Raw genomic sequence first — 13120 nt, 5'->3', positions numbered from 1 at the left:
TCAACTCTTTAATGTTTTTCCAGAAAGAAAAGCACATTAGCCAAGTATCTCTTTTCCACAGTGCTACTGCTGAAACACAGAATTTTCATACAAGCAATGCTGAGTGAGGGACCTGGCATGCCTCTACAGAATGCCTTTATCTGAGTTCCCAGCATTTAACTGGGATCATAGTACTCAGTCCTATTTGCTTCCCAGTCCATCTTGGTATCAATTGTATACCACTGTGGTGTGCCAGCTACTTTACAGTCCTGCACACTAGCCTGCACCCTTTGTCTCGGAGAGGAAACCACTGCTCTCAAATTGTCCGTGACAGCGCCAGAAGCTCCTGCCGGTGTTATGCCTCAGTGGGACAGGAGGATGGCTTGGGTGTCCCCACGGCCCAGAAAAGCAGCAGCTGCTGCTCCAGATCCTGCTGCCTCTGGCACTGTGCAAGGGACACTAGCACAAACAAAACAAAACATCTGGCCCACAACGTGAGTTATCGCGACTCTTAGCAGCACTAATACCAAAATCCGTTAGGGGCTGGTCCGGAAAGGAAACTATGTGTAGAATTGACATTCAGGAATTGTCCTGCCAGGAACAGTTCCTTACTTTCCTTCCCAATGCGCCAGCAAGATGAGCATTGAATCCACACAGAAAAGCCCACTGAAGACAGTGCATGTAATATCTAAATGTGAGTGTAATAAGTAAATGTACCCAGCTGCAGAAATTAAGGACTATATGTATAAGGAAGCTTGTATAAAGAAGCTTAAGGAAGTTTACTTTTACTGATAAACAATTTTTATTTGCTCTTTCTCAAGATACTAGATACTGTTTTGAGATATTGTTGAAATGCTACCCAAAACCCGTTTCATAAACAACAGAATACTTAGATCACTGAAGGGCAAAAGTGATAAAGTAATTAATAAAAAACTGTAGGATTTGATTTGATTTAAAACCGACCAAATGATACCAAAGAAAAGGCAAGAATGCTTTGAAGAATAACTATGAGTGCCAATGATATTCCACGTACAGAATTTACATTGATAATGAGCAGTATCAGAGATAATTTATTAATCGAAAATAATCTTGTATCTCAAGCCTTGTCTTTCTCAAGATTGACTTTACTGTTGGTGCTGAAATCCAAAGTGCTGGAAGCGTGCATGTGCAAGAATACGGTTTGAAACCTAGCAGCTCATTGTATAAAGCCACTTTACTCAGGATTGCTGAAGATACTATTTTCTCTGCTCACTGTCACACAATACACATGTTTCTAAACATCCATCTGCATTTCTTCTGTTTCTGTGACAGTCACTGCCTTTTAATGTTTTCCTCAGCCAAGGGAGAATCAAGTTTAAGCTACAGACTTCAATGCTGCTTCCACTGATGTTATTATGGCAGTATCCCCTGTACTATGAGCTTCTCTATTCATATATTTTAATAAGACACTAGAAACATGACTATTTTACTTGAATGCTTCTTTATACCATACTTTGAATGTTTAAAACCTGTATTTGCTGTGTTAAAAACAGCCACTGTTGAATAACTTCCCAAAGTTAGAGTTCAGCTTGCCTAGTTCCTAATCCTGTAATTACTTATGCATGTAGTTAAGAATACAAATACTTCCCTTGTAATCACATGGAGCAGGATATGCTGAATCATGGCCTTTGCTATACAGTCTCAGTTTCTAGAGGTGCTCCCAGAATTCACTAATAATACTTTTTTCTCCTACATAAGACAGTATTGTATCAACACAGAAGGTTTTGCAGTGCAGGTTTTCACAGGAAAATTTTTTTTTGTTCTAAGTATTATCTGTTTGGTAAAGGTAAAGAAACATTTTAACCACCTGTTCAGTAAATACTAATTTAACTTTTAGCCAAACTATTTGTTCTTCAAGAAAAAAGAATCAAGGCATGAAATCCTATTGACTGAACTGCCAAACTCAGTGGCAAAATTCTCACTGGCTACAGTACGGAACATTAGTTTGTATGTAGTGTGGGCTAGTTCTGGTAGTGTGGAGACTTACAGGTGCTCGCACTATACAAAAACAACATAGACTCAGCCATGCAGAACTATCAGAAATTGGGTAGATTACCACACAACTTTTTTAGCTTTCCAGTCGCACACAGCCCCCCCCGCCCCTTCTCCAGCTGCCCCTCTTGCTAAATAAATAAACCATAAATAAAAGCCTAGAAAACACCAACTAGTACCAGTGTAGTTTTTGTGAGGCTTGTATATAAAAATAATATATATATTATAACCTTTTTTTCTTCTCAATCCTCACTCAGGCATGATTGAAGCCAAATATGGAGAATAAACTGATTAATCGTTATTTAGAATCTTGACAAAAAACTTTTTATAAATTTTATATATTCCTCTTAATGCTCAAATTAAGAGGAAACAAATCCAGCGTACGTTTCTGCTGTTTATGATTTCAGATGCTGTCTTGCACTTTATAGAGATGGCTTTCACTAATCCTGAAATAAACCCAATGCTGTTTGTACTCAGTAGGCTTTGGCCACTCTATTCCCCTCCTCCCTCCACTTTGAGTGTCAGTTGTAAATTGCTTGACAAATACTCTGTTTCATGCTCCCCACCGCTGGCTTGCAACACCTTTAAAGATTCAAAAGAGACAGAAAAGCTAAAAAGGCAACAGGTAGGTAATACAGCAGACAGCTCAGTCTCTGGTTAAACTTATAGAATCATAGAATGGTTAGGATTGGAAGGGACCTTAAAGATCATCTAGTTCCAACCCCCCTGCCATCAGCAGGGACACCTTCCACTAGATCAGGTTGCTCAAAGCCTCATCCAGCCTGGCCTTGAACACTCCCAGGGAGGGGGCATCAACAACTTCCTTGGGCAACCTGTTCCAGTGTCTGACCACCCTCACAGTGAAAAACTTCTTCCTAATATCTAATCTAAACCTTCCCTCTTTCAGCTTAAGCCCATTTCCTCCTGTTTTGTCATTAATTGCCCTTATGAAAAGTCCCTCCCCAGCTTTCTTGTAGGCCCCAAGACCCTTGTTACTTGCTCAGAGTAACAAGCAGTGAGATTGTGTTTTTTCTTCAGAGTGCAGGTGGAGAGGCCATGAATGAAAACAAATTTCTGAACACAGACTCCAGCACAGGATCAGTGGAAACAACTGTCAAGCCGTTACCATTTAAAGATCCAAACTTCATCGTAAGTATATTATTTTAACAATTTGAAATTCTAAACGTTTCAAATAAAACATTAACTAGAATTCTATTTAACCATATTGCTAATGTAAATATTAAGAAAGTCAGCTTAACAGCCTTAAAAGGTCGGCAGTTTTTAAGAAATTCACCTCAAGTCCATGCAACACTATAGTCCGAAGCGCACGCTACATTTCAGCATGAAAATGGCATTGGTCCAGAAGCAGAACTATTATATTAAATTCTGGAACAGAGTCAGACAACCTGCGAGATTAAGATAAGTGCAGAAGTTTTATGGTGTGGTATCTCACAAACTACCTAGAGAGGAACAATTTATACCACTGTGAATGTAGGAATCCCATCTCCCAGTGCTTAGCCAAGGCAGGCTGCAAAGTAATTGAACTAGAAATCAGCCAGAGAGTCATTAGCAACTGGCATTTTGCTCCTCTGCCGGTCCCTGAAACTCTAACAGACCCTGTGGTGTCTGTTCTTCCAGCAATTGCTAGATTTAGAAGCAAATGCTCCGTGCTCCCCAGAAGCCTGGCCTGCTGGTGTTCAGAAGTCACGTAAACTCTGACAGCTGACAAAATAAGGGCTGCTAAAACACTCTGAGGTTTAAATTGAGGGAGAAGGTGAAGGAAGACTAGAGCTAGTAATGCTGTCACTGCTGGGTTTGTTTTTAATGTCTTTTTATTTTGCTGTGCCAGGGCCAACTCATTGGCACACTGTACAAATGCTTTCTAGACAAGCAGACTTCTCAGACTGCTGGTCCTAAGCCAGTACTTAGAAAGAAGGATTTCATCCCAGATTTGATTCTGCATGAATAAGATACAATATCCCACAGCATAAAACCTGAGCAGTCGGGCATTGCACAGCTCACTAAGCGCAGGTTTGGCAGGGGGTATGAAATTAATCTCTGACTTGCAAGTTGCTCTGTGTCTGTCTGCTTTGCAGATGACTTGTGTCACAGGAGGGGCGTTCAAACGACTATATACTTTGCTCACTCTAATCCTCCAGTGAGCACCAGCGTCTTTGAGAAATGGGGCTTATTGGAAAAGCTCCATTTGAACCCAGAGGCATTCCATGTAGTTTCCATATAGGATTTAAATAGCCTTGTGCTGATCCTTCAGTTCTCAGAGGCACATCACCATTTCCAAAGAGGCAATACTAACGTCTGCATGCTTGAAATGATAATGAATGTACAGAGCCTTTGGCAACTGCTGCAGAAATAATATGCAGTTATAATAAAAACATGAAATTGTCCTCCCCAATACAGTAACTAATTTGACAAGAAAATATATTGAGTTCTAACTAGCTTTTTTGTGGGTATGAACTAGTACTAACAATTTAGATTACTTTTTGCATCCTTCCAGCATAATGTGTCTTAAAGGAAGAAAATAAATCAAATAATGTCTAGCTCTCATAAATATACCCAAGTTTGAACTATTAGCTCACTGCAGAGGATAGACTTAAAAGCAGAGAAGAAGGAAGAAATTACCTTTTTCTAAACTTCCTGAATGGAATTTGCACCCCTTGGCAATGGGGAAGGGGAGGAAGATCCTGGCCTGTCCTGGCTCCAGCTCTCCCTGAACTTCACTAGTGCAGAGGTAGCTTGGTTCATTTGTGCTTGGCAGTCATTGCCCTTTGATTGTAGGTATGTGAGGTGATACTCAGCCTGATTTCCAGGAGGCATAACTTCACATAAACCCAATAGTTGCTTTTGAGAAACCACATTACTGAAAAAAAAAAAAAATCATTATGCAATGATTTGGGGGAAAAATCAGGTAATGAATTTGAATTAGTAATGTGGTAGTACATCTGTTTTCATCTCATATTCCAGCAGTCTCTATTTTACAATGATCTCGAGTTTACTAAGGTCTTACTCTCAGACCAAACATTTGCATGTACTTTGTCTTTAGGATATCCATTGCCAAAACCTGATACATCATCAGCTCATGAGCATCTTTTCTGAATATATTTTATGTCCACAGCAAAAAGCTTCCTCATTGAATCCCTCCTCCTGTCATTCTCAGCAGTTTGACGGGCTAATTTATAAACCAACCACAGCAGAAGTGTGTTTGCAGAATTTTGCTGAGTTTTGATGAGACTGATGTGGCAGGCAGTAATTGTTAACATAGATAATAACAACTCCCCAATTGTACAGACATTTTCTTTTCTGAAGTAAAGCTGTAAATCTGTGTCCTTTGATCATTTAGAAGTAGTGCAGTACGTTGTGCAGCTTCTGTCTCTGGAGGGACATAAATAAATTACTCTGTAGCAATCACATTTGTTAACTGAAGCTACCATTATAGTACCTGTGGCAAGCCTTCCATTAGTGTACCTTTCAAAATGCAAAATTGTCTCAGCAGCCAACAGTCTATTTATTACTCTTTTTCTATTCTTCCGTCTTCTATCCTTTGAAAGAAAAATAAAATTTCCAGATAGTTTGTCATAGTATTCATTACATTTTGCAAGATCAGTTGTGTTTTCCACAGTCACGGATAATTTACAAGAGCTAGAGTTGCACCTGTAATATGCCATAAAAAGGAGAGAGAAAATTTAGCCATGTAATCACAGTTTTAGACACAACTTCATAGTAATAAGTTCTAATACGATGGGAAGTATGTACAGAATCCTGTAATCTCAGGCTAAACCTAACCACATTGATTTTCTATTTCCATGTAAAAAGCAGATTTTCATTTCCTTCAGTTAATCCTAAACATAGTAGCTTTGACACAGTCCAAAAAGCTTTGTTTTTCTTGCAGCCAAGATTAAAGTGTACAGTATATTAGCCTGATGATGAAATAAGTAAGGATAACAAATGGTTCATGACAAGATGAGATGTATCAGAAAGACTATGAAATAGGAGTTTTATGCTCTGAAATAGTATTCTTTATTTTTTCTCTAAACACCGTATTTTTAATTCTAGCACTCCGGCATTGGTGGAGCAGCAGCTGGCAAGAAGAACAGAACTTGGAAGAACCTAAAACAAATTCTTGCTTCTGAAAGGGCATTGCCATGGCAACTAAATGATCCTAGCTGTAAGCTGCTTAGACGCTTTGCATGTATTTATAAAAAATAAAATCCACACAAATAACTTTCTTTAAAACAAACCTAAATTATTTCATCAGTGCATGCAGTATCCTGCTTGAACAGGGTCCAGGTATGCATTTAAGACTAGTCCAATCACACTCGCCAGCCCTAACTGGAAACTAGGAGGAAGCAAATAATTTGGAGTATTGTGATAAAGTTCAAATACATTTAGGGAGAGAGTTTAATAAAGGAAATGTATTTATCTGAACGAGGTCAGAAACTCCTTATTCTCATCAGGTTTTTGTCACCTCTTCACTACTGAGGAGCCTCCTGCTCTGCATACAACCCAAATGTCTTCTGATGGTTGGCTGCTGCTTGATTAGCTCTATCTGAACTATTTTCAAATAGATTCTGCTAAGCCACATACCTGCAGTAGCTTAGACCTCAGCCCAAGATTTCTACCCAGCTCTTTATCCTCGATTCTTGGGAGATTTAGATCCTACATCCCCCTATTTAGTTCAGCACAGCTGAAACTACACTGTTAGCAGTCTTGATCACAGCTGGCTGGTGTACATCTACAGGAGCAGAGTTACAGCAGTGCTCTTAATCTACATATACTTCAAGTATACTCGTAAAGTAGGATACTGTTGAACATAGCTGGAGACAGGATGTGATCATCAGATTTTACTTAAGCAAATGGAGGCCTCTCAGAATTGAGCATATGCATATACTTTTTGTTAGACTTGGTGCTTTCTAAAAAAATAGCTTGCCATTTTTAAAAGTGTTTTAGACGCAACTGTTACAGAAAAATGCAGACTACTGTGTGTTCCTGGCTATTGTAACTGACAATCCGCTGATGTTGCTATTTCTACTACATTCCGTTTGCAACAGTAAATTTACAGACTTTTTTTAAGAAGGTGGGAAAAGAAATTCAGTTGCATATTTAAAACCAGCTGTCTGAGGCATTAGTGTCTTATGAATTATGAAATAATGAGTTAGAAATTTGATATGCATGGAGCCTTTGAGTTGATCATAGCACCTGAGTGAGGTGCAAGGGAGATCAGAAAGGAGGAAAGAAATGAGTCAGGTACAAGATATTTTTGCAAACATCCAAGATCAGGGATTTAACTACTTAAACGTACCAACTATATCTCAGAAATGATTATGAATGAGAGCTGCTATCTAAAGGGCACCAAAGAACAGCAATTTCCATCATTTAATTTAAACATTCAGACAATTTTCTAGGTCATTGACTGGGCTTAAAGTGGTACATGCTTAAAGATTTAACTGATTTAAAAGATTACTTTGCTTTTCTGGATTATAGTATTTCAGAGCTGCAATCTTGAGCAATGATTCATGGTCATAACATACAGCATGCATATGATAATGACTGTTCTTTGCAAATAACTGACTGCAAGGAAAGTCATTAAGACAGAAGAAATCAACACATTTCAAATGGCTGTCTTGCATTTTGCCTTTTGGGGAGGGCAGTTCTGCTGGCTGAACTCTTACTGAGAGAGGTGAGCAAAATCAGACTGTTGCTAACAGGCTAAATGTTTTCAGTGGTAATTCTGCTTCAGGTGTCTTTGCCTTAAGTGCTCCTAGATAATAGAGACCTCAGAAAGTAAAGGCAGCATTTTAAAGAAGCATCGTTACCTATTTACATTTTGAGTTTGTGTTTTAAAAATACATGTAGCACACTGAATTTATCCCTTTGTTTTCTCTAGATTTTAATATTGATGCTCCTCCTTCTTTTAAGCCTGCCAAGAAATATTCGGACATTTCAGGACTTCCGGTAAGTATTTTATTTTTCTCTTCAAAATTTTCAATTTTTGTCCAGCCTTTTCACAATGAAATAAAGCTGGTGCATGCCTTTGTGAAAGATGGATTTGCTGAGGTTCCTGTTCCACATTGTGCTTAACAGTTGTCCAGTGATTTAGGGCCAAGCCCCAAATATTGTTGCTACATCACAAAATCCTCAGGTTATTAATAGATGTCAGGACAGATTAAATACCTTGCCCTGCCACAGCACTTTCCCAGCTGTAGAGTCTGCATTGGTCCCCATCATTTGCGATTCTTCAGATTGTTACAGTGAAAGCTGGTAGCCCACAGTCTCCATGACTCCTGACTTTGCCAAGCCTTAACTACACGGACCGAAACTTTCCATGCTAAGTGTTTGCCTGAGGCTGATTTATTTCATTATATCTTTTAGAGAGAGTTTCAAAAAGATGGCTCAGCAATTTCCAAGAATGAGATTAAGCAAAATTATATTGATTGGCCCAGGTTAAAAAAAAATAATAAAAAAAAAATCTCGTTATCATTACTCTCAAACTTTCCCTCAAACAAATCAGCCCAAGACAGACAGTTGGCATGGACTTTTTTGAATTTCAAATACCCCTATGCTTCAGAGCTGGAACTTGGAGTTTGGCAGATGTATAGACTGTATGTCACAGATGGGCTCTTTTACATGGTTTTGTTAAAGAAAAAAGGAAAAAAAAACCCAGCCAAACCACATTTGACATACATACAGTTTGCACATGCTCCAAAAAGTCTCAGTAGTTAAGAGTTTGGCACCTGAATTCCGCAAAGATTCTGTTGGCACAAGACAGGAGTAAAGTCATTGAATTCTGCCCAACCAAAATTTTGTCTGCTGCTGACACTGTTCCTATGTGATATGAATAATTTTACTTAAAACAGGTATTAGTAACAGCATATATTTTCACCTTCGGCCCCCAGTGATATATTTTGCAGAAGCCTGTGCATTTATTACAATTGAATGGGAATGTTGTATTTTGGACTATAAAAAGAGTTAAGTAATGGTTACACTAAATAATTACAATAATGAAAACTTTGTAACATCATACAGCCTGAGACACAATTTTTGGGTTCCTTCCCCTAGTTTAATCTGTTCTTATCCATAGGGCACTAGCCTACCTCACAGGGTTGATATCGCCTCATAGAGATGCCTGTAAATATACATATTTGTTTTGTTGATGCAGGTTAACACAGCGTCTTGCATTCTGTGCAAGTCCTGGTTGGGGAAAAAAAAAAGTTGGGAGAAAAAAAAAAAGGGTGGGCACTTAATTAAGGACTGCCTTATAGTGGATACACAGTGCAAGAGGATCGAAGAATAGCTGTAGCACCAACTGGAATCCTGCACATCCTAACGTTTGAGTTCTTGATTTGGCAGTGTATGTTTTCTTTCATTCTTTTAAATTTTTTTTAAGTAACACATTTAAATAAGGCACCTAGGAGGTGGCATGTTTCCAGCCTGTGCCTTTGAGCATGATTTGGAAATGGCGTGGGTTGCTCGGATCCAGGCTGGTGACCCTTGGTGTTCAAGAAGGAATGGGAAAGTAACATCTCCCTTGCAGGTGATCTGGCAGGCAGCAAATGGAAGAGACTGCTCACAAACACAAGGAAAATAATTCCTTCCAACTAGGCAGACTTACAGTCTTGTACTCATAACAGTATGTTTTTTGATATAACAGCAACTTGTTTTCAGACAAGGAGCAGGGGTCAGTTGAATAAGTACCCCTACTCTATATAAAGATGCAATGGATGGAAGAAGAGGGGATAGGTGAATATGTGAAATAATAATTAGTAGATTTCACCAAAATAGCAAAAAATCCGTACTGGGTCCCTTGCTGTTGTTAATCTGTTTCCTGTCCTCTCCCCTTAGAGTTGCTTTGCAAGTATTAGTAGCATTCACACCAGGTGTTTCTAGTGTTGCAGCAGCATCTCTGACCTGTGAGGGGCTTACGTGGGGTAGATGGCATAAGGGTGCAAGTCCTTTTCACTGCCCCACTCCAGCAAACCAATTAATCCTTTCCAGCATTGGCCTTGGGTGCATTTGAAAACTAGTCAGTCATTGCACCTCTAGTGAGATGATGATGCATGTTATAGATGGGAGTGAAGACCGTGTCCCTGCCAGCTAAGGGTCAGTTTAGCCACAGGAAACAAGAGTCTTCCTTTCAGTTCCTCAGTTTTTCTTTGCCAGCCCCTCCTTTCCATCAGTGATTTATGTACTCTAACTGTTCTAGCACAGTATAAATACTCTCCTTTCTGTATTAATCCATTTAGGGCTGCTTTTGTTTAATTTTTTTTTGTCCCTCCACTTTCTCCCCCTCCCCAGTTTTCCATCCTCTAATTGCATTATGAGTCGAGTTTCCTATTTTACCTGGCCTGCAAGGTTTCTCCAGACTATGATAAAAATACTGTGTTTAAAAAAATCTTTTTTACGATCACTGAGACAGCATGTCCTTTAAATTGCTAAGCCAGAAATGTTTCATAAGAAGCACTAAATATATTTTCAAGATCATTTCCTAGTAGGAAGGTATGTGGGGTAATAGAATATTTTAGAAATCTAGTATAAGAAGAATGTCCCTGTATTTTCTGTGTAAAATCTGAAAGCATTTGTGTAAGAATATATTTTGTATGAGAATGACAGATTCCCCATGAAAAAAAAAAAAAGGGAAAATAAATTCCTAAGCATTACCCAGTTAGAGAAGAATTAAATGGTCTAGCAGGTACAAAAACAAACAAACAAAAAAGTGTACTAATACACTCTCATCAGTAGACCTGCAGTTATATTAAATGCCACAATTAAATTCTACTGATCCTCTTCTCTTTCTGTGTGTAACACAAATGGAATTAAATTTACCAATGGTCTAAGCAGAGCAGACTATTTATATTTGTAAGGCAGCCTAGAATTCAAAAGCTATTGTCTACTATATTGACACTGCAAAATAAAACTATTATTTCCAAACTTGCAAGATGAGTATTTAGATATGTTAACACACCAAACAAAGTAATCTAATGTAAAGCAGATTTAAAAAAAACCCAAACCTTCAAATGTTTATATTTCTCTTCCTTTTCTGAAAATGGATTGGCCATGTTACTATAGAAACAGATGGAGATAACTATTTTATTGTATTCAAAGAGCATGTATCTGTAGCCTTTGCTTTAGTTTGCTGAAGTAGCAGTAAAGTTTGTTTTCAGACTGAAGTAATGGCATAAAAGACTAGTTACCGTAAATTAGTGTGTGCAAACAGTACAGCCCAATACGAGGTATCAGAATGGTGAAGAACTGTCATAATATTTTTAACCTAGATTTGTGCATAACACAGATTGCAGATATTGCTTGGCTAATTTATTACAGAATCGTGCACATTTGGAAAGCAGTCTGCTTGGTTAGTTTTTTCTTACATGAGGCCAGATTTAAAGTGTGAAATAAAAATAAATTTATACCAGCTGTAACCATGAAGTTACCACCAGGGATAAATTTACTCTTAATATCCTAACTTAGCCATTTGTTTTAAAATATATCGATGATATAACTGTGAGCTGACTACATTTAATTAACCTTGTAGTATTTCTTTGTAAAGAAACAAGCTACAGATAATAATTTGCTGCTAAGTCTTATCAGGCCAGAAGTTAACTAACTGGATCATTACCATGGTCAACAGATCCTTTCCAACAGAAAAATGGTAGAGGGCTCTGCATTTCAACCGTATGGACAGGGGGAATGCTCCAGCTCTTCCAGGCCTTTAAGAATAAAGATTTCAGTAGCAATGTCTTAAGGCATCTCAACTGCCTGTGCCTTGCAACCTGCCACCACCTCCTGTTAGGAAAGGTACAGAAGACACTTTCAGAGCCTTGGCAGGCACTTGGTAATTCAGTGCTGAAGGGGCGGTGGTTGTCCTGGAGGCTGAAGGTGGAGAGGCAATACCCTGAAGCTTCCTTCTTCTAGCCCAGCCTCCTGTGCAGCCCTCCAACCTCATCCCAGCTCAAGGTTTCTGTAGCAACAGGGAAGGGGAGAGGATGGAAGGAAACTGGCACTGCTCCCAGGCACCCGGGGCCCAACTGCAGCAGAGGCTACAAGCGTAGCCCAGGGTTAGCTGGCCAGGCTGCTATCCTGAAAGCAGGCGTCTGTAGCAAAGCACCACATTGAGTTCAAATTTCTTATCAGTTGAGTCACAGAACCATAAGCTGAGACTCTCTTGCTTTAACAACCACTTTAAAGTAAATTAAAAGCTGAGTTGTATGCAGGAAGAGAAAATCAGTCCAAAGCTATCAGAGCACCCATAATTCAGCCTCTTTGTGGGTAATTTATTGGCAGCAGCCTGACTCTTTGGAGAGCTGCCTTGAGAGAGGCTGCACAAGGCAGAGAGTTGCTAGGGTGAGTTTAGAGAGTTGAGGAATTTCTTTTGCAGTGTGTTTTGTGTGAAACTATTTCAACCCTCTGTTAAGTTTAATGCATTTCTAATGTGATTTTATAGGGGTCTGTTAACTTCTCCTAAGTTCTGACACAAGGAGAAAGAGAAAAGTACAAACTTTTAGTCACATGGTAGAACAGAAACTCACTATTTTGTGGTCTTGTAATTAGACACTTTTTTTAGTATTCTGTTTTGAGATTTTATTTCAGTAATGTCTCTGCCACTGTTTCTTTTTCAGGCAAATTACACAGATCCCCAGAGCAAGCTGAGATTTAGTACTATTGAAGAATTTGCCTATATTCGGATGCTCCCTTCAGATGTGGTTACAGGATACCTGGCTCTAAGGAAAGCAACAAGTATTGTTTCCTGAAGAGACCAAATATTGTTGTATATTGCTTGTGAATGGTGCTGCTTTTGAGAATCACGATGGAAACTGACTGTGGGACTGAGGTCCCTTAAGACTATCTGTGGATATTTACATCTGGAAGTAGCTCATGATACATGGATTTGAAGAACATATGGATTTAATTTTGATAAAAGCTGATATTTGTTAGTTTGCCAATTTGTAAGCGATTTGGTTTGGTGAACAGAATAACTTAGACCTTAAGGATATGGATCTGCACCATAGTATCTGAGTTACATTAATTTCTGTAGAGACAGGATTTCATCCACACCCTAATTTTATGTACTGCACTAGCTCAGAAGAAAAGAGTCATT

General features: G+C 38.8%; 1 protein-coding gene across 1 annotated transcript; it reads left to right on the top strand.

Moving 5' to 3' along the window:
- Positions 1 to 2440: 2440 nt before the first annotated feature.
- On the top strand, positions 2441 to 12773 carry INO80C (INO80 complex subunit C). Its single transcript, XM_029084024.1, has 5 exons — positions 2441 to 2635; positions 3049 to 3159; positions 6082 to 6193; positions 7913 to 7980; positions 12642 to 12773. Exons 1-5 carry the CDS (start codon positions 2441 to 2443, stop codon positions 12771 to 12773), a joined length of 618 nt encoding a protein of 205 aa, XP_028939857.1.
- Positions 12774 to 13120: the final 347 nt, after the last annotated feature.

Source organism: Antrostomus carolinensis, unplaced genomic scaffold (genome assembly GCF_000700745.2).
Source record: "Antrostomus carolinensis isolate BGI_N321 unplaced genomic scaffold, ASM70074v2 scaffold12013, whole genome shotgun sequence".
NCBI lineage: Eukaryota > Metazoa > Chordata > Aves > Caprimulgiformes > Caprimulgidae > Antrostomus > Antrostomus carolinensis.
This window is presented reverse-complemented; position numbering and strand designations above follow the sequence as displayed.